This window comes from Pyrus communis, chromosome 8 (genome assembly GCF_041283825.1).
Source record: "Pyrus communis isolate YQ-2024b chromosome 8, ASM4128382v1, whole genome shotgun sequence".
NCBI classification, from domain to species: Eukaryota; Viridiplantae; Streptophyta; class Magnoliopsida; order Rosales; family Rosaceae; genus Pyrus; species Pyrus communis.
Genome location: NC_142572.1, coordinates 4,441,852 through 4,465,681, shown reverse-complemented (window position 1 = coordinate 4,465,681; position 23,830 = coordinate 4,441,852). Strand labels below are relative to the sequence as shown.

At 38.9% G+C, this 23,830-nt stretch overlaps 2 protein-coding genes and 2 pseudogenes across 2 annotated transcripts; 3 read left to right on the top strand and 1 right to left on the bottom strand.

The window, feature by feature from the left end:
- Nucleotides 1-3,200: 3,200 nt before the first annotated feature.
- On the top strand, nt 3,201-7,370 carry LOC137717269 (GEM-like protein 1). The gene is made up of 4 exons (XM_068456576.2): nt 3,201-3,709; nt 3,824-3,925; nt 4,361-4,632; nt 6,906-7,370. The coding sequence occupies exons 1-4, from the start codon at nt 3,205-3,207 to the stop codon at nt 7,095-7,097; spliced, it is 1,071 nt and encodes a 356-aa protein (XP_068312677.2). The 5' UTR covers nt 3,201-3,204; the 3' UTR covers nt 7,098-7,370.
- Nucleotides 7,371-12,438: 5,068 nt separating this feature from the next.
- Nucleotides 12,439-13,571, bottom strand: LOC137718379 (zinc-finger homeodomain protein 2). Its single transcript, XM_068457917.2, has one exon. It carries the CDS (start codon nt 13,384-13,386, stop codon nt 12,565-12,567), a length of 822 nt encoding a protein of 273 aa, XP_068314018.2. The 5' UTR covers nt 13,387-13,571; the 3' UTR covers nt 12,439-12,564.
- Nucleotides 13,572-15,351: 1,780 nt separating this feature from the next.
- On the top strand, nt 15,352-17,234 carry LOC148694629 (uncharacterized; annotated as a pseudogene).
- A 2,185-nt stretch (nt 17,235-19,419) lies between these two features.
- LOC148694628 (uncharacterized) lies at nt 19,420-21,421 on the top strand (annotated as a pseudogene).
- The last annotated feature ends 2,409 nt before the right edge of the window (nt 21,422-23,830 follow it).

Below are 23,830 nucleotides of genomic sequence, written 5' to 3'. Positions count from 1 at the left end.
GTACAAATGAGAATAAACTGGAGTAGCAAACGCCTCGAGAAAAATTAGCTTTCCCGCCGCAAAGAGATATTAAACTGGAGTATCTATAGGAATACTTCAAATTATCGCATTCATTTGTCAATGAAAGTAAGCAAGTTACTAAGACTTTATTTTATTATCTTTTGCAAAAAAAAAATTAATTTCATATTGCTATTTAGCAATATTTGGCTACCCAAAATTCTTCATGCCTGATTTACTTTGTACTTATAATTGGAACCATTCATATCATTCTATAAAATTCTTTGAAAAAAAACTGAATCAAAACTAAGGTCGTTAAGTGAATCCATTGTAGCAAATAGATAGATAATTCGTAATGCTTTTATATTTTCATCCCATGAAGATTTATGTATAAAATACGAAAAATTTTGAGTAGGAGGGCTCGTCTAGTCAAGTATCATTCTTCATAATATAGAACTATAGGACAAAAGAAAATTCTTATTAAGATAAGAAATTTTACATGAGTTACATCCACAATTAGAAAAAGAAAAGGCGTCTGTCAGTACGTACGCTTTCTCTAAGAAAGTGAAGGCACGGTCCAATCCAAAAGGAGTGAACAGTTGTATTTCACTGGAGCTCCATCAGGGGCTGCTTTTGAGAAAAGGCTGACGAAACGAAAGGTAGAAAATACAACTGTTTGGCGTTATATGCACGCGCAGTATATTCGCGTCAGTAAACTGCCAACTCTCTTTACTCCCTTATTTTTTTTTTTTAAGGAAACTAATGAAAATAATTTGAAAATTTTAAGTTTTAACAGAAAAGATAAAAATATGTTGTAAGTGAATTGTACCAGGATTAACTTTTTAGAGTAAAAATATAATTTTTCATTAAAGTAAACAGTATTAGAAATTTTTCGTTAAAGTTTCATTTCTTTTATTCTATTTTCCTTTGTAGCAAAATATTATAAAAATTAACTAAAAAAAAAGTGGATGGAAATGCAAGTGAATTCTATCAGTCTCTTTATTTTTAGGAGTAGAATTATCTCCTCTTCTTTTTTTTCCCTCCCTTTCTATTTGAATCATCACGGTCAAGATGCGTTAACATCTTATATTAATTATTTTATTGAAAGAAAAAGATAAAATAGAGAATGAGAGAAGATAGGATAAAAATGGATGAAAAGATGAGATGAGAGAATCATAATCTTTATTTTTATTAAGCTCGAAATACGGTTGCTTTTTTTTGGTAAAGGAAGTACAGTTGCTTAGGTTACGACTATCATTTGTCCTTTTAACTCTTGTCTTATGTGTTACATCTTTGTCTTTTTTTTATTTAATTATTTGTGATTTTTTGGAAAAATAACATTTTACCGCATTAATTTTAGTTCACATAGTAAATTCATACTTCATTTTTAAATATTATAATATCATACATTAATTTGCGAATTTAATATAATGTCATACATTAACTTACGGATTTAATATAATGTCAAACATTCGTCTTTGTTAGTTAAGTTAAAGGTTACTGCAGAGATTATAGGCCTTTTTTCTTTTAGAGGCCTTTTAATGATCCTAATTGCTGTTCAGCCAAACACTTTATTAGCATGTTTTTTAGTTACAAACTTCACTAAAAAAGTAGATTACGTTAATGATATATATATATTTTTTTTTGGAGAACTGATTTGGTATTAATAATCACATCTTAAAGTGTTGGACAACTTGTCAATTGTTGATAATGTCGTAACAAGTGAGGATACTCGCTGGATTCTATTTATGAGGATTCTAGGGATCTTCAATTAATATCTGTTTATCGTATATAGTGGGTCAAAATCATTGTATTTTTTTTATATTTAAAATTGAATATAAACATTACCTACAAAATTTGACTGTACAATGTATAATGAATGAATGTGATTGAATGATCCTCAGAATCCTCACAAAGAGGATCCGGCGAGGATCCTCTCTCATGTAGTAACATTAGGTAATGTACTTTGTAAAGTCAAGTGGAGACCGATTTAAATCAACATAGTTCTTTATATACGGTCACAAAGATACTTAGGTCGCAAGAGGATTTCTAACTTGTTTAAGACTCTGCACTGCTCTACATGGTTGTTCCTACTGGAAGGGTTGTTGGATCATAAAGTTTGGATCTTCTTTGGTGAACATTGGGACTTATTTAAGTGCTCATACATTGGGACAACATGATGATCCCTCCATACTGAGTGCATACTTAAAAACTGAATGTATAAAATATCGTTTGATCCCTTAAATTATTGAGTCAGTTGAATTGATCATCTGAACGATTTTTTAGTAAATTGACCCTTGAACTATTTTAAATCAGCTAATTAACCCCTTACTGTTAGATTTGAGAAAATTTCATCCACTTTCCCGTTAGATTTGAGGGTAAATTCATCATCTTATCTGTTGGACCAAGAATTCTGAAGATTTTGGAAAGAAAAAAACACCGAGGGTTGTGGCTTATGGATTGCCTATGCTGCAGGTGGAGGAAAGTTTGAAATTAGACATCTAACAGTGGCAGATTATGTAGTTGATTTGAACAAACACACATGTTCTTGCCGAAAATGGGATCTATGTGGTTTACCTTGCGGCCACTTCATGTCTGCAGTAACATCATTCACCAATGCAATATGTCAACCCTGCATGGAATAGTTTATGGCAACTTCACCTCTCCGATGTCCAGCCAAGAAGTGTGGTTCAAAACTGGTCCTAGGCCCATTAAGCCTCGTAAATTTGTTGAATTTTTATAATTAGTCAATTTTCTCTTTTGAACTTTTATAATTGACTAATTTTTTCTTGAAATTTAATTTCAGCCGATTACCCCCTAAACTTTATAACATGTCAATTTCTCCCATGAACTTTAATTTCATAATTGATAAGTTTCTAGTAATGAACTTGTTGGGCTGAGTAATTATTTTTTGTATTTGAATTTGGAGCTTGAATTGAAATAGGTGAACCGAAGTAGTCATGTGAATCAAGTCATAAGAAATGTTAATGAAATGACATCACAACCCCAACATGTTGCTGAAAAAGTAAGACCATAGAGAAGATTCATAGCATGAGATATAATTTCAAACAAAAAATACACAGGAACGGAGTGAACTAGCGGAAGAAAAGAAAGAAAAAGAAAAAGATACGTTGCCTTGTTAGGATAAAATTACCTTTTCGGCCATGACTTGTCAAGATTTGGGCCTATTGACTATTTGACTACAAAATGGACTGCAAATTCCCCTCTTTACAAACTGTCCAAATCCAAAATCCAAAATTCAAAATCCAAAATCCCAAATTAATCTCTTCGCACCAGTTGTCTTCTCGCAGACTCCGCCGCCGAACAAGCCGTTTGAATTCCCAAACACGACAAAGATTCCATTGTCCCAATCACTACAAAATGACCGACCACAAGGTGGCAGCAGCACCGCCTGCACCTGATCACCCGCCACCGCCATCTCACTCCGAACACTACGCTCCATACCCTAAGGTCGATCTCAACGACGTCGCTCCGCCTCCCCACTCCGAAACTTGGACCTCCGTCTCCATCGCCTCTGAAACGCCTCCACCCCCGAAGTCGGAGGGCCCGCCGGTGCAGCCGCCTGTTCCGCCACCGGTGGTTCAAGCCGAGGCTCGCGGTCCGATCCCCGGCGACGCCGCCACCTCCATGCCGGCGGAGTCCAATCCCTACGTCGCCACTCCTGCGCCGCCTCCCCCCTCCTCCGTCAAGAGTGAGTAACCAACCAACACTTGTGTGTTCAATTCTTTGATAAGTTAGGGGTTTTGCTGTTGAAATGATGAATTTGTGAGTGTTGTTGTGTCGTATTGTTTGTTGTGGGTATTAGAATCGATGGATTCAGTGAAAGATGCTCTCGGAAAATGGGGAAAGAAGGCTGCGGAGGCCACCAAGAAGGCCGAGGATCTTGCTGGCAACATGTGGCAACACTGTAAGTATTCAATTCTGGTTATTTTGAACGTTTTGAATGTGAATTCGCAATGACAATTGTCTTGTGCATGCTCTAGAATTCTGTATTAGCCGATGTAATTCATTGCCACGAGCAAATGTTATGTCTAGTATGCTGTTAATTGCGGTCTTTGTGTTGTTCCAACATGGTTAAGCAATTGCATGACATTTCTATGCGAAGCATTCCTGTTTGGTAGAAGGATTGGTGTCAATTTTGCATGTTGGGAGTTGGGAATCAGGAATGGGTTCAATATGTGTGCTTTTAGTTGGAGTATCTTTGGAGTTAGGATTTTGCCTCTGGATTGTTTTTGCTACCGACTTCATCATTGGCATCATCATCATGTACTGAATTCATAGTAAACTTTCTGCTGTTGTATTTGTGAGACATAATGAATGTACTGCTGCTTTCCTGAACTAGTGAAAACGGGACCCAGTTTTGCTGATGCCGCTGTGACAAGAATTGCTCAGAGCACAAAAGTACTTGCAGAAGGTGGTTACGAGAAGATCTTTCGACACAATTTTGAGACTGTCCCAGAGGAGCAACTACTAAAGACATTTGCTTGCTACCTATCCACATCAGCTGGCCCGGTAATGGGAATTTTATATTTGTCATCAGCTAAGCTTGCATTTTGCAGTGACGATCCCCTTTCATACACAGTTGGTGACCGGACTGAGTGGAGCTATTATAAGGTATATTGGATTACTTCTGTTTGCCTATGCTTTTGAACCAATTGTCACCTTTTTGGAGTTATGACTTGGGAGCCGTTTATGCTTCCAAATGGTGATAGTGCAGTTTGAATTTCTCTCAGATTTTTAACTTTCATATTACATGATTTGATATTTATAAAATAGAGTAAGTTACCTAACCTCTTGACGTTAGTGATATTATAGAAACTTCCGCTCAATTTTAGAAATTAGACTCTTCTCTTGTGTTTTGGTAGGTCTAAGACTCTGAAATAAAATTTACTGCTGAGACAGTTTGAATGCTGAGGTAGGTTTTAATTGAAAATAGAGATTTCACTTCCATGGTGCGTTTAATCTGAGATTCTGAAAGATAGGTCATGATAAAAATATGAGGGATCAGCTTTTTTTGTAGATTAATTTAATTTCTCAAAAGTAGGAGGGAGGTTTATGTAATTCCACTTAACCTCAGGGATAGGTACATGTAATCTATAGGTTTCTTGTTATATTGTAGTAGTAATTGCCTCCAATTATGTATTCCAGTTATGGGCTAGTTGAGTCAAAAGAAGGAAAACATAAACAAAGAACTTTGTAGTTTTCGAATTTTGTGGTGATTTGGCTCAACCATTGACATCACCCTCTTTTGAAGGCCAATTGACCGAATGGTGTAAGGCGATGTGTCAGAATTGATTTCAAGTTGAGTGACTTGGGTTGATCAAATGTTACACACAAGTAGGTAGTGTCGCATATACTAATTTACATAGCCATGCCACTCCCCCCAAACCCACACCAACCACCCCACCCCCCCCCCCCCCCCCCCCCCCCCCCCCCCCAAAAAAAAAAAAAAAACCATAATTTAGCTTAGTGCTTGTGTTACTTTGACCTTGTGAGCAATATATCCCTTTGTTAATTTTTTACCCCCAACCTATAGGTGTCAAAACATTTCAGTTGTTGGTTTTACCTGAAAAGGAAATCACGTTTCATGAGGTAAGAAGGATATACACAACCTTTGACCATGACAACCTAAATCCTGAGTTAGGTAACTCAACCTTGTGTTGGTTTGTATGAACACTTAATAAAAAGAAACATGCTATTTGTAAGATGTCACTTTACATTAATTTGTCTTTCTCAGTTCTGAGATTAATCTTTGCTAAAATAGTTTTACTTATTATGTCTATCACAATACATATGGTCAGGTTGTGTACTACTATCATTTCCTTATGATGATTTCTGGTCATTAAAAGCCCGATTGCATTTATTCTTTTGGAAACTATTAGTGGGTTGGTATTGAATGATTCTTTTGAGATACGTAGCTATTGTTTGAAGGTTTTGGTGTGGTGCTGACTTTAATGGGTCAATCTTGGCGAGGGGATTCAAATATTTGAACTTGGTATTATAGGAACTCTAACTTTAGTTTGGGAGTATGATACGTTGGTTGATCTTTATTTTTTATATACATTAACAATTTAGTCATGAGGTACCTAGTTATATTTTGATAGACTTGAATGCAGAAATGTTTGACATGACAAGGCTGTCGTTAAGAATGATGTGACAAAGAACACGCAATAGGAAGAATACAGCTAAAATGATCCTTCCTCTAGGTTATACTTGAGTGATATTAGTAGGTGGAAAGGTTTAAAGACTTCAACGATTGTTACCTTCCTCAACGTTGAACAGAGGATGAAAGGATTTATATATTAATTGAAATTTGAAAGTGTTGGCCAAGCAAGGTAATGGGTAAATAGAAGATCTTGAAATCTTGTATTGAGAACGATCCTATATTTTGATTTCTTCCCTTTAGTTGTCTAATTGCTGCTGAACCCATGCTTGTTTTGTAACAACCGAATCCTGGTTATTGTCGTTGTTAATGTAGATGGTGCACTTTGACAATCCTTTTAAGAGAGGATCTGTTTTTTTTATTTGACACAAAATCTTTTTCCAAATATACTTTTAACAAGCCACCTATTTCTTTGACACATTTTTTTGCATGTCCATGTCCTATCTATATATCAGTATAAAGCCAAACTGTCTGATTGGTGAAGCATTTTAAATACGTAAAATGCCGTGGTTTCTTATTTAAGTGTTACAACTTACAAGTAGTGAAACCGAAACTCTATATTTTATTATTTATTCATCATGTTAAAGACTATTATGATCCCACTAATTGCTTTTTTTTTCTTTCTTTCATCTGGTTAGTTTTCAGTAGTTGATTTACTGTTTATACGTTAAAATGTCTCTGTTAGCTATCAACATAATCTGGTTTGATTCCTTGTTATATGTAGGTGATTATTCCATTACATCAGCTGAAGGCAGTCAATCCATCAACGAGCAAAGTGAAAGCAGCTGAAAAGTACATCCAGGTCGTCTCTGTTGACAACCATGAGTTTTGGTTCATGAGCTTTGTGCACTACGATAGTGCTGTGAAACATCTTCAAGAAGCGCTGCAGCCGCATCCTCATCCCCACAGCGTATGAGTGTAAGCAACAGGAAATCATGTTGGCAAAACATGTACGGAGATGAATTATCCTTCGGAATATGGAATCCATGAGCTATAATGTGGATGGTGTATGTATTTTTGTTCGGTTGGTGGAATTGCTGTGCTATATTTCTTGTCGGAACCCACAGATTGCAACTTTACTTTTCCGTTGTAGCGATTGATGGTGTTTGGGACGTCGGAGGTTTTAGTGGAGTCTATATTTGTTGTAAATGACATTTGTGATTGTATACATGATATTTCCAGACTATAACTTTGTTGCGAATGTGGTGTCAATCAACGAGAAAACTTGCATATTCCGAATGTGAGCAATTTTGTTTTCTATAAAATTACCAAGTGAGGAAGAAGATTGTTACTTAGTATTACGGTTGAGTGATATTCTTTTTCACTTATAAGTGATAGTTAAGGTTCGATTTTCGCCAAAGGAGAATTTGAATCACTTTATTACAGTTCATTATGAGGTTAAGGTTATCCTTTCTATTTTGGTGTAGATAATATCTTTTGTTGAAAAGAAAATTAGAAAAAAGAGTATAGCTTTAGAATATAGGGCCTAGTCTGGACTCTGGTCCATTAGGTCGATTTTTCCAAAAAACTACATCATGTATTGACCCAGGCCTACTCCTGCACCTGCAAGACGTACACCTACACTTGGGCTCAAGCTCTAGCCCATAGCTTGATCAGAAAGAATTTGAAGATGGACCAATGTAGCTTGTAGGGGTCCATTATTTGCCCAATCAGGGGACTTTCATGGTGCGGGTACACCATCACGATGACGTTTTATGTCAAAGATATAATACCACATATAAGTTTCTGCTTACATGGTGTTGTGTCATTAGCATGGATCACGCGGTGATAGAGAACCTGTGTCATATAAGCTGCTCTCTAATATAAGAACTTACCTACGATGGTTTATAATTGACATAATCTAGTATATTCTTTTTTAAGTAATGCTATAATTATCATCTATTTGTATCATCTATTTAATAAAAATAGATTCCACCAATATATGTGGGAGATAGTACAAATACAGAAATCAGTAATACTAATTGGAGATCAAATAATCAGACAGGACAATGATTTCACCTCATACACACCCCTCTAATTTGGTAACAGTTAGATTTAACAATTAAAAAAAAATTAACCGTCAAGAATATCAGAAGATATGCTCAAAGTAAAAAAGAAAAAGGCGTGTTGACATCACTACCCATAAGTAATATCTTTCCACAATTGTATAAACTGCTCTGATTCTCTGAAGACAGAGGCATTGTAGAATTGTGGTTATGGAATGAGCAACCACAATTGAGGCCTTTAGAAATGCACAAGAAAACAACAGGCTTGTAATTTAAGGGGTTATCATTATTTATCCTTACCATGTTCAAATTTCAGTTCGTATCTTTTGGGAAGAAATGTGTATATAGCCTGTTACATGTAGGTGCGATTCAATTTGGATAATGTGTATGTAAGCTACATTATCATTGATCACTTAAAAAACTACTTCAATTATGCTTTTAGAATAATTAACTATAAAATAAAGTAATTAGATGTTTGGTAAACTGTATTTTGCAAAATTATACGAGTATGAATAGCAATGTAAAAGCATAATAGAAGCAAGGGTGAGTATAGGAGTTATAGCGACAACGACAATGGCAACAGTGGTGATGGTGATAGTGGCAAAGGCAATACCAAACAATGCCTAAGTTTGATGTTCTCCAAGAAATCAAGAAGTTACTTGATTGAAAATATAAGTCATTTCTTAAGGTAAAATGGAACCTTATAAAACTCATTTTTTGGTTGCACCCGAATAATTTCTAGCCATTAATTCATGCACAGTCTCATAATTGAGCGTACATGTATCAAAAATCAGGAATCAGTAGTGTGTGGATGCGCACTGTAGTTATTGGAAAATTATCCTTCTTTTACTACAAACAAAATTACGTACAATGATGTTACTCATCTATATTTACAACCGATATAAACAGATAAGGTGAATTGCCAATCTAGTCCTTAAATTATTATCTCAGTGAAAATTAGGTCCCTAAACTATTTTTCAGAAAAATCAGTCCCTGAGTTATAAAAATCTACCAATTACGTCCCTAATATTATATTCGAAGCTACTATATTCAATTTTCCGTCAATTTAAGTTATGTTACTTGCATGTGGCACACATTGGAGGGCAAATTGGTAGTTTTTCATCAAGAAATAGTGTAAGTTAACTTTGGAGGGTAAATTAGATGTTAGATTCACAACCTATATGAAATGTTAAGGGCTTATAGGCGAGAAAATGATGGTATTACACTCTAAAGTATGTCAAGTGACTTAAGTTGACAAAAAATTAGATAAAATAGCTTTGAATATAATAGTAGGGGTGGAATTAGCAATTTTTAATGAATATAATAGTAGGGGTGGAATTAGTAATTTTTAAAGATTTTAAGGACTTATTTTACCGAAAAAATAATTCAAAGACCTAATTTTTATTGAGATGATAGTTTAAGGACTAAATCGGCATTTCACCCATACAAATATATTAGTTGTAATGTCAGTCCCATTTGTATTTTGTGATCAGATCCTTGGATAGAGAGGCCACCTGTTTAGAATAAAGCAGCAGCAACACGAGCTTACATAATTTTTCCAACACCTTCAATCCTCCACTCCACTAATTACGTAACTATTTCTTTTCCATATATCTTCACCATTACCATTACCACTCCACTAATTGTGTAGTAAATAAAAGATATATATTATTAGTGTTTTGTCGAGGATGTGATTTTACGTTCTAAATCATTTATTTTTTAAATACAACTTCAAAAGATATTTCAATATATAAACAATTCTTCTACGTTCTAATGAACAACATTTGTAAACACAATATCTACGACATATATATCAATAGTCATATCCATCACATATTGACAATTTTAAGTTCGTAGTATTAACAATACCAACGAGATTGCCCACATTTAAAAAAATGTCATACTTATTTGTCAACTAAACTACCGATGTATATCTTATTTAAAGGTACATATATGTATAGTTTTGAATTATTATTTTTCAAGATTGTTCAATATATATATATATGCTATATTGTGACTCTGATCTAATGATTATGCTGGCTCTTGAGGATGGTGATGCCGTAGTTGATGCTTACATAGATAGTACTCTCTTTAGTTAAGCACTACAAATTGGAGTCACTCAGTACTACGGTCTGGTAATATTCATTTTAGAAGTGAGAGGTCTTAGGTTTGAATCTCGTGGATAACAAATTTGATACTAAATTAGGCTGCCCATTATATGATTTAGCCAAACTTCCCTTCCTTCTAATGTAAAAATATCGAAGAACTCAAAAAAAAAAAAAAAAAAAAGTACTACAAACTGGAAGAGAGTAGTTTGCTACTGTCAAGAAATTGACCAATTATTTAAGAAGATCAAATGCTAGCTACGATAATCGAAATTTATTACAGTAATATAGGACGTGTAATTGTTTCCGTAACTCTCCTATAGGATGTGTAATTTTAGTAGAGGGACAAGCGGGAGTTTTCTGAGTGTAATGATCTTCACTTTTTCGAAAAAGGATAAGTGCTTCGCATGCGACCCTACAATGTACTTGTTCAGTTGTTCATGCAACTAAATTTCGTCGACCAGATCAATTAGGAACTTGAGATTGAATTGCTAAAATTAATCAGAGAAAACATAAAATACATGTTAAGATAATCATCCATCCATCATATATTCCATAGCCTCTGAGGCTTTCCACGAGCATCCATTAATGTTGTTCCATGCGAAACGATTAACCCCTTCTTCTATTTGGTAAAGAAATAGTTATTTTTCCTCTTAAAGTAAAAACCAAAAAATTTATGGATCATTTCCTCAAATTTTATTTTTATCAATGTGGGTGGGGTTATTTAAACTACATATTTCTTCTCACAATGTAAAGAAAATTATCACTAGACCAATAATTAGTGATGCTTATTTTATTCAATAGATTAAAATCGTACGGGCGTAGTGCAAGACTTGTAAAAATGAAACCCCTTTTTTAGGTTACTAGCGAAGAGGATTTTGATCATTATTAATTGAGAAAAATTAAGAGTATGAAAATCCTCTTAGTACAAACGATTTTTTACACTATACACTGATTCACACATAAGAATTAATATTATCTTCTCACAAATAAATAAATTTATTCATCATTCATAACTAGGGAAAAAAAGAATGAGATTATAACACTACGCGTAAAAGATAAGCTAAACAAAACAACAAGCATACACGACCAAGTAGAACAAAAATGTGGTCCAATACACGTGTTATAGAAATGAAGACTTACATATACACACCACGTCGCAGCATATATACTACATCATGTGGCCGTTACATGCTTATAATTAGTTTTTCGAAAATAGGAAAGCACCAAAGGAATTTCCTTTTCTTTTTCAAAAAGAAAGTAGATAAATGAAAACAAATCCAGTTGATGAGATCACATGTGTCCGGTAAGCTCAAAAATAGGTGAAGTTTTATCATCTTCTTCCAGTTTTGAGATGGAAGTGTCCACAGACTAATGCAATATGAAGGTTGAGCCAAAATTAATATGAGAGATAGAGAGAGGGTCAAGCAAGATAAGGCGGTGATCATGGAAGAAAATAAGGATAAGATTGACAAATGTGGATGAACTTCCAAAAACCCAAAACGCAGAAAGTAATCCAGAATAATAAATTAAATTAATAAACAAAACAAAGTGAGAGCAGTTTTCAGCTTTGCTTTGCATGCTTATTACACGTTTCGAGTGGAGTTTATGAAATTTTCTGGGTCTTTAATCATGTGATTAGTGGGAACTAATTAATTAATTAGTTAATTAATCAGAACCCAGTTTAGTTTAAATGATCATAAGCTTTCCCTCTTCTATTGGTTTTCTCCATTTTTCTAATTTTTACTCGAAATAGAAAAACTGCCCTAAAACGCAATTCCAGTTGAAGGAAACAGCATTCCAGTTTTGGGTTTTTAGGGCAAACGTTATATCTCAGTGAGAACAAGCTGCACTGAGCAAAACATGTCAAAAAATTAATGTGGTCTTAATCAGTATATATGTTAACTAATTAGCACCAAATCCAGATGTTAATCACACAAATTAATCAGAAGAAGGAAATTTAGATGAAAACCTGTTTTTGTTAAAATCGAGTGATGAAACCCTTTTTTGTTGAAACCAAGTGATGAAACCCTATCTAATTAACTAAGCTTAGCTAGTTAATTAAATCATTATTAATTAACACTAGATTAAGAAAAATCATCATTGTACTTGCATGATCATGAGTTAAGGGTGCTAAAGCTAAAGATTAATCATAACACGAACATAATTTGATTAATTAACTGGGTAATTAGAACACTGCAACATTTCTTTCTCGCTGAGCTAGCTACTTAGCCAAGCCAAGTAGGCATTAAATCAAATAAAATTTGGTTAATTAGGGCACTAATTTCTTACCAAGAGTGTGCTTGTTGTTGTGCATCCAAACCTTGAGCACATGGCGCTTCACTCCAGTCTCTCCGCAAAACTCCTCAATCGCCGCCTCGTCGTGTTTCTGAATCCTCCACCCAACTTTCTCCGCAAACTCCAACATCTTCTCCTTCTGCTCCTGCGTGAACTTTGTCCGGTGTCTCTTCTTACTCATCCCAAATCCTCCTCCGCCTCCACCGCCACTCGAACTTGGATTCGACACGTCCTCTCCCTCTTCCCTACTATGAGACCCTCCGCCGCCGCGGATGGATGCCGCAGGCAAGGCTAGTGTAGGCCTTGCGTGCGGCGAGGTGATCAGGTAGCCAGAAGGCGGTGGCGGTGGGCGACAGTAGCCTGAGGAGAATTGATGCTGATGGTGGTGGTGGTGAAGCTGGTGGGACCCACCGGCACCCTGGTGGTGATGAATTAACTCGCCCTCGGACTCCTTGCGGTGGAAGTTGCGGTGGCAGTTGCAGGCGGCACATTTTAGGGCGTCGATGGTGCCCTCATCCCCCGCAGAGAGAAACTCGCCACAGCCGTCGAGGGCGTGACCGCCGATGCTGACGGCGTGGTTCTTGAGGCATTCCCTGTACCTGACCATGGTGGCTAGGGTAGTGGTGGTGGTGGAATTGGGTGCTGCGGCAGTCCCCCTTTTTCGAGAACTGGAGACGGTCTCCTCGCCGGCGGGCCCCATTTTGGGCCTGGAACTCTCTGCAACAGAGGCGTAACCCGGTGGCGCCGCCTGCATCTCCATCTCCTCATCTTGCTCTTCGTGCTCATCAAATTCCATTCTCTCTCTCCCTCCCTCTCTCTTCTCTGAATTCTTAAGGAGAAGTGAAGATCTACATGGTTGCTGGTGAACCCAATGAACTAATAAAGATGACGATCAACACCAACAATAAAGCTTCCTCAACCGGAGACAGACAAATGTAAATGACTACTGCTAAATGTTGGTTTGTATTACATCCAAGTGTTATGTATTACATAATAGTAATTAATATTATTTAGATTTTTTTATTTCAAATACTGTTAATTTTCTTTTACTTTTTTGTTATCTTGTCATGGGTACTTTTTTATGGAGAAGAAGATAAGAGGCTGGAGAATGTGGCCATCAATTCCCCAGTCCTCCTCCAAACATTTCCCTTTCATTCACATTTCTTGTTTTGTTTTTTTCTGTTTACAAACAATGAAAGAATATATTAAATTTATTTAAATTATGAAAACTGAATTGAGTTAGATGCAGAGAAAACACACTACTTTAGCCAACTTGACGAAACTTAAGTTTGCCTCCTTCATTTACGTTAAGTTACTTTCGTTTGATTATTATATGTAAGAATTAGACATCCTGTTTAGGCAAAGATTTCTTTGGAGAGAGTCTATGGACCTCAGTACAGCTTCCCAAGGGATTGGCACTTTGGATGTGTATGTTTGGTAGTCGGGCTGTTGCTTGTCTTGTGTGCTGCAATAAGAGCTTGAAGTTAGTTCTGAAATGTGCATTTGTGGGGCGTTAGGTGTAGGCCTTAAGACTCGCAATCAAACTAACAAAATGCTTAGGCGTGCCACTGCTATTTCAGTATAGCAGATGTAGAATAAGTGTGTTTTAAGTTGATTACTTGCACCTCAAGTTACTCAAATTTCTTGTTATCAAAGGATTGTCGCAGGTGGGTTAAGTTTGCATTAAGTTCTTTTTCTTTTCTTGTCACCAAGGATTTTTAGTTCATGATCTTATATGTTCGAATGGAGGGAGTCCAATGCCCTTTAAGTCATTTGTTTGGTTCCAAGTTATTCTTAATGAAAAAAGATCCATTAAGTCAACCAGATCTAGATGTAAATGGGACTCTTAAAGTAGAAAATAGGTGGAAATGACTTGAATACATGCTGAATAGTGCATCAAGCAATAGATCTACTAATTTCTAGGACAAACAAAGAGACTCGGGCAAGTGTACATGAGGGAATCAATACTACTACACTGGGGTGGTAGCAGAGCTTTTATACTAGACAAAGATAGCTTTTCTAAGGAGACTATCGCTAAAAGGACTGAATTTGGGTAGATTTTAGCTTTTTGGATGTAAAATCTGGCTTGAAAGCAGAGTTTGTATGTTTTTTTGTTTGATTGGTTGAGAGTCCTTGTCTCTGTTGTCTCTTCTTCCTTTTATAGGCGATTTGGCCCGAGGGTCAGGGCTTTGCTCTTGCCCGAAAGCTCTTGAAGGGTAGTGAGTCATTAGCTTTTTACTTATAGTGCCATTGGAAAATGCTTTTTAGCTGATAGTAAGTCAGTGTCCATCACTTGTCATCTCAGTTATAGACATGTGGCTTGTGTCTTGGCTGAGAAAGCTTCAGTTTGTCTATGGGCTCAATGTTGGGCTTCGGGAAAGTCTTCATTTAATTTGGCATCATTGGGCTTTCCTTCATTCAAGCCTAATATTCAAATATTAACCCAAACAGTGCCCCCTTTAATTATTGTTGAGTCTGCAATCTGAGGCGTCAATGATGATTAAAATGAACATCATGCCTTTACTCAGGACTTGCGCCACTTAAACAGCCATTGTTAACTAAAACTTTGCACTAACCCATGATTTTTAACGTTTACTAACTGTTTACTATATAACCTTCACTTAAACCTCTCGGTCAAATTACTATAGCAATTCCAATCCTTCTAATTTCCAAAATCCCCAGATTTCTCAGAACTCTCTTGCTCAATGTTCTTTCTCGCTTCCTGACTTCAATTTTCCCCCATTTTCTTCAAAATCAACCAATGACCCCCAAAACTACTTGTCCTGCATATGAATCCGGCGAAGGCATTGTCAACATGCGTCGCCTCCTTAATGGCCTTCATCGCCCTTGGGCTGGCCTGAACACTTCAATTTTCTTTGAAGAGGGATGAATACACTCTTTGGGACCTACCTGGACTTCAAGGGTTCCAATTTCTGTGGAGAACAACATGCCCAAGACCAATTGGTTCACCCACAACTCGTATTCAGCCAAAGCTGACATCTCATCCTCCAAGTGGTCTACCCATCGAAGAGGCTTCCCTCTGATGAAGGATGAGGCTTGGGCACAATGGGTAAATGAGCTTAAACCCATTTTTAAGAAGAAGTGGATAATTAATGGCATTTACGAGCTCATCATGCTCTCAAAAGTCACGGTGGTCGCCAAGCCCGAGCTTTTGACCATAGCTCTTCTGTTCTGGAACACCAGACCAACACATTCGATTTCAGGATGGGTCCCATGACCCCAAACTTTCTCGAAATTGCTTAAGTCTTCGGGCTAAGGCCCTCGGGCAGAGTCATGGATATTACCCATAACTGGTCCTCTTTATCTCGCTCGACTGCTGAAGCCTCGGACGTCTCCGACTCTATCATCCGATTGAAGTATGATTCTTCAACCTTCAAGAGCTATGAGACTTCATTCAAAGGTTTCATCTCACTTGCCAAGGACGCATTTAGCCCCTCTTCTGCCACAACAAATAGGGATCAAGAACACATATACTTCCTTTTGTACTGGCTCAACAAGCATATCTTCCCTAACAAATCCAAGGGAGTAAAACTGGAGTGGGTTCCCTTGGTGGAGGGCCTTGCATTCATTTAGCGATGTGGCTACATGGCCATTTCTTCTTTCCCATCTTTATCACCTTCTCTTCAAGATGACAAGGGGTGAACCTTTCGAAACTAACCTCAACCAGTCAACCTGGATGGTCCAGTTGTGGTTGCAATGGTACTTCCCTGAACTTTGGGCACCTAACCTCTAGTTTCCTGAAAGAGTGGCTCCTGTTCGTATTCTGGCCGAGGCATCACCAACCAACCACGCCACATTCTCCTACTTCTACTTTTTCAGAGTCTATTGAACTCAGGCAGATTTGTAGTGGGGAGCTTCAATACTCAGGAGGTATCCCTAGTTCTTAGACCAAGCCTTCCAAGATGCTTTTGGGGAAGATGCCAGCCAACTTTGCAAGGAGAAATTTATCAGCTGCCTCCAGCAAAAAAACTTGGCTTAGGGAGTACATAGCGACCATGGCTATGAATGCGGGCTAGAAATCTACCACCCGAACTTCTGTGGTAGGCAACTAGTCTTCACGCAAGCTATTCCAGTTCCTTTTCCTTTTTTTTTTACTCCACGCATTGTGGCACTTTTTATTGCCTTCATTCTCCCTAAGAAGTCACTTTTCGGGCAGCTCGACATAGCCTAGAAGTAATGAGCAAGGTTACTTGAAAGCCTATGACACTAAATTTTGAATGTACTCCCTTATTCTCTACTTGGTAGGAGACCAAGTAGGCCAAGAAGTATAGATGGGATCTTAGGGAATCTCATGACCATCTCTTTGGGCAGCTCTCAATCAAATCCTATACTAAGCCGAGCGAGCTTGAAAGCTGGAAGGAGATGGTGCACCAAAAGAACCAGCTTCTTCTCATAGGTACTTTTTATTCTCCTAACTTGTATTTTATGATATTTTATAATCTGTCTTCCACTGACCCTTCTTTTGCTTACTTTGAACTTGCAGCCCAAGGCAACATTGAAATAATGGATGTCGGGCCAGAAGAAGAGGTTGTAGATGCGCTAGGCCTAGTCACGCAATGGGAAAGGCAAGGGATATCTTTGAATTATTTGGAGACTCCGAGGGAGAGGCCGAGCCCGAAGTGAAGATTTGTGGCACCCAAGTGGGCAAGGGCAACCGTGGTGGAAACTTCAGAATCTAAGCCCGAAGAACAGCTTGAGCTTCAACCTGTCTTGCCTGTCCCATGGGCAACTCCAACTAAGAAGAAGACAAGGGCTTATGTCTCTAAAGCTTCCAAAGCTCATTCTGTCTCCACTGTCTCCACTGCTTCCCCAGTCGAGGCTGGCAGAAAAAAGCAGAAGGCTTCTAGTAAGTGATCTTTCTTTTTCTTAGCTACCATTTCACTTCATCTTGGAATTTGAACTAACAATTATGTGATCACAGGCTTGTGCCTCAGGTGTTCTTGTTCCTTTAGCAAAGTTGATGCAGAGGTGGCAGAAAGAGCTCTTGCCTTGCTTTGGGTTGTGATGCCCGAAATATCACCATTTAAGGCGAGGATGTTTTTGTTCTTCGCTTTGATTGCGGGAACAACTTGATCCTTTCTTGATGCCATTTGCGCTTTTTGCGGATTTGAGGATAAAGATGAGCGGTAGAGATTGTCCCACTAGGCATGCCAAATTTGAAAACGTGAATTTTCCTGACGACGAACGAGACAAGAACACGTGTACAAAGTAATATTTTGTATTAATGATTTTGGGGTTACAATATCTTTGTAATTTGGTCCTCTGATTCAATCTCCATAAGAAGTTGGTTTGTTGACGTGTTGTTGATCCAAGGGCTGTCGAGGCTTGATCTCAAATGAATAGTTGGAAGTTTCTTCAAGGGTCGTCGGGGCTTGATCTTGAAGAATAGGGATGAACAGATCGTCGAGGGCTTTTGGATTTGATCTTGAAGTTGTTGATCCAAAGGGCCGTTGGGGCTTGATCTTTGAATAATGGTTGTGCGGATTTCTTCAAGGGCCGTCGGGGTTTGATCTTGAGTTGGTGGAAGTTCTTCAAGGGCCGTCGGGGCTTGATCTTGAAGGAGGATTTGACGAAGAACGAAGAGGGCTTTCTTGATCCTTCGGGATTTACTTGAGAGCTTTAGAGTTTCAAAGCTTTAAGGTTTTGGTGTAATGTGAATTGGTGAAATGAAATGAATGAAATTGGCTTCTATTTATAGAAAATTTCAAGGCCTAATTTTAATATAATATTCAGATGAAATAAATCATTTCTGCCAGGTGTTGCCACATGTCCTATTTGATGAATTTTCCGATTCATTTCGATTTTTCGTTGAGTCACACGCTACGTGTAAAATTTATGTAACATGTGAGCGTTGAAATTTTATTTATTAGTCAACATTCATTTCACCGAAATTTCGATGTCTACATTGACTTTTTGGTTGGATTCCTTGCTTGGTTGAAGATTTTGTGAATTACCTATTTGATTAGGAATTGGATTTTCTACCAATTAGGATTCTCATTGTAACCTGACTCCTGTTCACTATAAATAGGACCTAAGGGTTAATTTATATTGTATGCCAACACTGTGGAGCCAAAAATAATCACAAGGTGACACGTGGATTTTTGGTAAAAAGGACAAAGTCACCCCTGAGACACACCGGTTGTTCTACGCACAAGCAATGGATAATCAGCCAAGAGTGTCCAAAATAGGTAACAAATTCCAAATTATCTCATCCATCTTCATCTTAGGTAATTACTTCATAACCTACAAATTATTCCATATAAATGGAGATTAATTGGCTAATTAATGGATTAATTCCTAATTAATCCATTAATCACCAATTAAATCACCCATTTTCACACAAAAAACCTCTAAGGGCCGGCCACCTCCATTCCCTATATATATGACCCTATTTTCTCTAAAATGTTAGGTCTTCACTCTTGCTAAAATTCTCCAAAAACTCTCAAAACATTTTTCTCTTTAAATTCTAACTTTGGCATTGGAGGTTCTTCAACCAATATGCCAAAGCCCACCCCCCTCCCAAATTTATCGTGGGCGCGTGAGACTCTTGGCCTTGACCTGTGCAAGATTAAGGAGGAAGAAATTTGCATCCACAAATTGGTGCTTTCATTGAGAGTTGAAATTCACAATCGTAGAAGACTCTCGCATAAAAAGGTTTTTTCTCTATTTTCTAGTCCACTTGTATTTTTCGTACGTTCTTATTATTAGAATTTTTTATTTGCAAAGATTCTTTGATAAAACGAAAAAGAGAAATACAATGGCTAGAAATTTAGAAAACTCCATGAGTGAAAATTCCAATATTCAAGAAATGGGACCGCGGCGATCCACGAGACTAAATGTGATCCTAGGAAGAGCGGCACCACCACCACAAGGTTCCACCATGGGAACCACAACGGTGGCCACCCTCGACGAGGTCCATGACACCACCACCACGGCTTGAGCCGTGCCATCCAAGGCTCATGGCACCAAGGCCATGACCCAAGCCATATCATTCCAAGCCCAATGCATTGCCAAGCCGAGCCTTAGCTTCGCACCCACGTGTGCCACATGCCAAGCAGCCCACTTCAGTGGCCCAACCTGCTCCCATCGAGCAACCTGCTCTTGTGGCCCAACTTATTCCCGTTGAGCAGTCTGCTCTCGTGGCCCAGCCTGTTCCCGTGGTCCAGCTTGTTCCCATCAAGCAGCTTGCTCCTGTGGCCTAGCCTGTTCTCGCAGCCCAGTCTGCTCCTGTGGCTTAGCCTGTTCTCGCAGTCCAGTCTGCTCCCGTGGCTTTCCAAGCAGCCCAAATCGGTCCAAGACTAGTTCAAACGTCTCGGCTCCAAATTTCCAGACCAATGATCAAACCAGGAGCATTTTCACCATATTTTTCTGTGGATTTAACATTTCCCAGCTCAAATTTGACGCCAGGAGTCTACCACACTTCTGTTGCTCAAAGAGAAACATTTCTTCCAAGCTCTTTCAATCCAAATGACGATCAACACTTGTCTCGACAAGTCATAGAGTTGACGAGCGCCCTAGCACAACAAACGACCTTGGTGAACCAGCTCTTGCAGCGCACCAAGATGCAACGTGTTCCAAACGAGGTGTCCCGAAGAAGGACAAAGGCAGACGAAGAACCTCTCCAGCAGCGTCCTGACAAGCAGCCACTCAACCAGCCACGAACTGAGCTTTTGGGCAGAGTACACTCCCGATTGGGCCTCCGAGATAGCGTATACTCCCGTCTTAGTGCGTGGAGGAGCGTGCATTCTCGACTAGGTCCACGGACGAGCATACACTCACATTTGGGGCCACACTCCGATAATCAACATGAGCAACCTTCCAAGCGAAGTGTTCATTCGCAGCTAGGTCTGCAAGGAGCATCATCCATATCACATCGGAGTAGGCAGCACGATGGACAGAGAGAAGCAGTCATTCAATCCGATTCAAGTTCAACCAGTAGCCTGCGACATTCCTCACCTGTTAGAAATCCATCATATGCACCGCTACCGCGGTATAGACAAGCCGAGCAAGTAGAAAAGCAGCCTAAACCAGCAAGTCAAGACTAGGGGTAGTCGAAAGCTCCGCTACACCAACAAAGGAAAATTCAGGAAGAAGTAGAGAGGTTCATAAATAAACGATCGTGTGATTTCCAACACAACGAAGTGGCCGACGAGGCTCTACGACGGGACCTGACCAACATAGGCAGGTCACCCTTCATGGACGAGATCGAGTAGGCAGAGCCTCCACGCGAGTTTAGCATGCCACATTTCACATATTTCAAAAGGGATGGAGACCCGGAGAAACACTTAAAGCATTATCGAAGCACAATGATTCTCTATCGAAACAATGACGATCTCATGTGCAAGATATTCGCCACCACTCTACAAGGCGAGGCACAAGATTGGTTTTACAACCTGCCGCCACAATCTATCTGAAGTTTCGACAAACTTTTTTTGGTTTTTACCAAAGAATATTCATCCTATCGCTCGATCAAAAAGAAGTCCGACCATTTGTTCAACGTTAAGAAGAACCCAAAAGAGTCGCTTCGTGACTATGCGAAGAGGTTCAAAGCAGAGAAGGCAAGGATAGTCGGATGCAACGACTCGATAATTAGAGCAGCCTTCCAAAAAGGACTTTCAGCAGACCACCCGCTATTCAGAAAATTAATCATGAAAGAAGATCTAAATCTAGCAGACTCTTTCACTCTAGCAGAGAAGCATGCACTTTGGGGCGAGGCACACCAATGCACATTCAAGGACTTGAAGAAGTACCCGACATCATTTCTATACTATCTAAACTGGAAGCAGAAGATGACTGATTCACATGTTTGACGGTATTTGAAGCAGTAATAAGCTTTACCATTACACGATAAGAGCTAGGGGCCCGACTACCTGTATTTCATAGTTCAAAAGATAACTTTGGCGATAGTTGTTGCAATTTGAAAGATCCGGCAATTCCAACCTGAAGATCTAGTCCTAAGAAAAGCCTTCATCATTGCCCATAGAGAAGGCTCCAAAAAGATGTATCTCATCTAGGAAGGTTCGTACAAGATCAGTAGAGTAGGCGGCAAGAGTAATTACACCCTCGCCACCATGAAACGACAAAAAGATCGAAAAGTAATGGAACGCCTACAATCTAAGGAAATACCATGTGTGACCTCCCACTACATCAAAGCTCGAAGACTCAAGCAGCTCGACAGGGACCACCTCACAAGCTGAAGACTATCCAGTTGTTATGCAGTTCCTACCTTACAACTAAGTTCTCGTTCGTTTCACTCGTTATTCAATGAGGAATTCAAAAGTAATCACAACTTCTGCTTACAACAACTGGTTACTCCTCCACTTCAAAAGAAGACAATACCTTCTTAGGGACTCATCACAGGAATTGTGCCCCCCCCGAGTGACCAACCATGCTCTCCAGTACGAGAGGGTAAACCAATTCCCCGACACCCACATGGGTTAGCTCTCCAAGACGGGAGGATAAACTTTACACTTCGAATATCCCGACGTGGATGAGCCTGGCTGCCCTAGTATAACTAGATGCACGATGACTTACGCCGGGATTCCTAGAAGTAGCCACAATGGTCTTTTTCAATGCTTAGCTAACTGAAGGATTTGGGTTTCTTAGCCTAATCCATGGGGAACCGGGCCCTAGAGAGGGATGGGGCACATTATGCAATACATCCGATGGACGACTACCCTGGAACCTTAAAGCTGCTACCAAATGCATTAAGGTAGCCTACGGTTTCCAGAAGACTGTGTACGGCTTGCCCTTCGAGCAGTAAAGCCATGTTAGACTTATACAACCACACATTCTTGTGAAAGGTTAAACAAGTTAGCATGTATATATGAAGCTTTATCCACTGCCGACATGCTACGTAGTCGATAAGCTTCACCTTTGCCAAGCGCGGAACAATTTACACCAAGTCCTAAAGTGTTGTGATACTTGTTATGCAACTTACAGAATTGGAGAAAGCCAAGGTTAACAGCCTAGTGGTTACGCGGATTTGTTTGCTTATGTAAGTAAGGCATTCGGCTGCCAACAATATGGCTAACAACTTTGCAAAATTCTATACCAACATCTACGACTGCATAGACTATGCGGGCCTGTCTACTTATAGAAAAGTAGCACACCTACCACTGGTCTATAAAGTCTAAAGGTTAGAGTATGAACAAAAGAAGCGAAGATGAAGAAAGCGAAGGAAAGATGTTTATAAACAACTTGAAAAGGCCAAAGGAGTTCAAGAAAAACAAAAGCTACAAGGAAAAACAAAGAAAATCCTAAAGGTTACCTAAAAGACTACACTCCAGCAGCTTGGACATCCCACGACTACTCGGTCACCACACCTTCAGTAGCAGTGACGCTCTTAACAACGACATTATCCAGTGTTTCACCCCTGGCTGCCTTAGCCTGGGCACTAACTTCTTCAACTACTTCATCAATGGAAGCCTCAAAAGTAAAAGCAAGCAAGTCTTCTAGAGAAATAGAGAAGGTGTCGAAACCTCGAGCCCATCATTCTCACCCTTTAGCAACTCATTCTCCTCGAGCAGACAACACGGAAGTGTTGCAGCTCATCCACTTCCTTCTTCAAACTTTCATTAATCTTCAGTACACCTTGAAGTTCCAACATTTGGAGTTCAAGCTTATCGACGATTCTCTTAAAGTGGATCACTTGATTATAAGTAGCAATCAACTTTTCATCATTTGCATAAGCAACGAAGTGAAGCTTAGAAAGTGCAAACTTAAGATCTTGAATCTGAGGTATGTAACATCTAATCTCATTCTCTGCACTTTCATACTTAACTTGGATCGCGTTAAGCCTAGTCTTCAAGACAATAATCTCTTGGCAAGCGGTCTCAAGCTGCAAAGAAGTGGGGGCAGAAATATTAGACCCCTTCAAAGCAACGAGCTCAGAGTTCAACCTCTTGATCTCCTCGAACAAGGAATAAGCTTCAGCTGCCATAGTCTTCACCATCTCCTTGGCAACCTTGCTATATATGCATCATAGCAAGCAGAGCCATCTTTCTATATTGGGTTGTATGCTTCACAAAGGAACTTGGGCAAACAAACATTTCTAACGCCATCAACAAACTTGGCACAAGTGTACATGTCTTTAAGTAGATCTAGTTTCAAGAGCACACATATCTCAACAGCCTATCTAGAAGTAGGTTTAATGGATTTCTCACAGCTGTCCACGCGAGCAGTCTCCTCTTTCCCAACAGGCGAATCAGTCTCAGCAG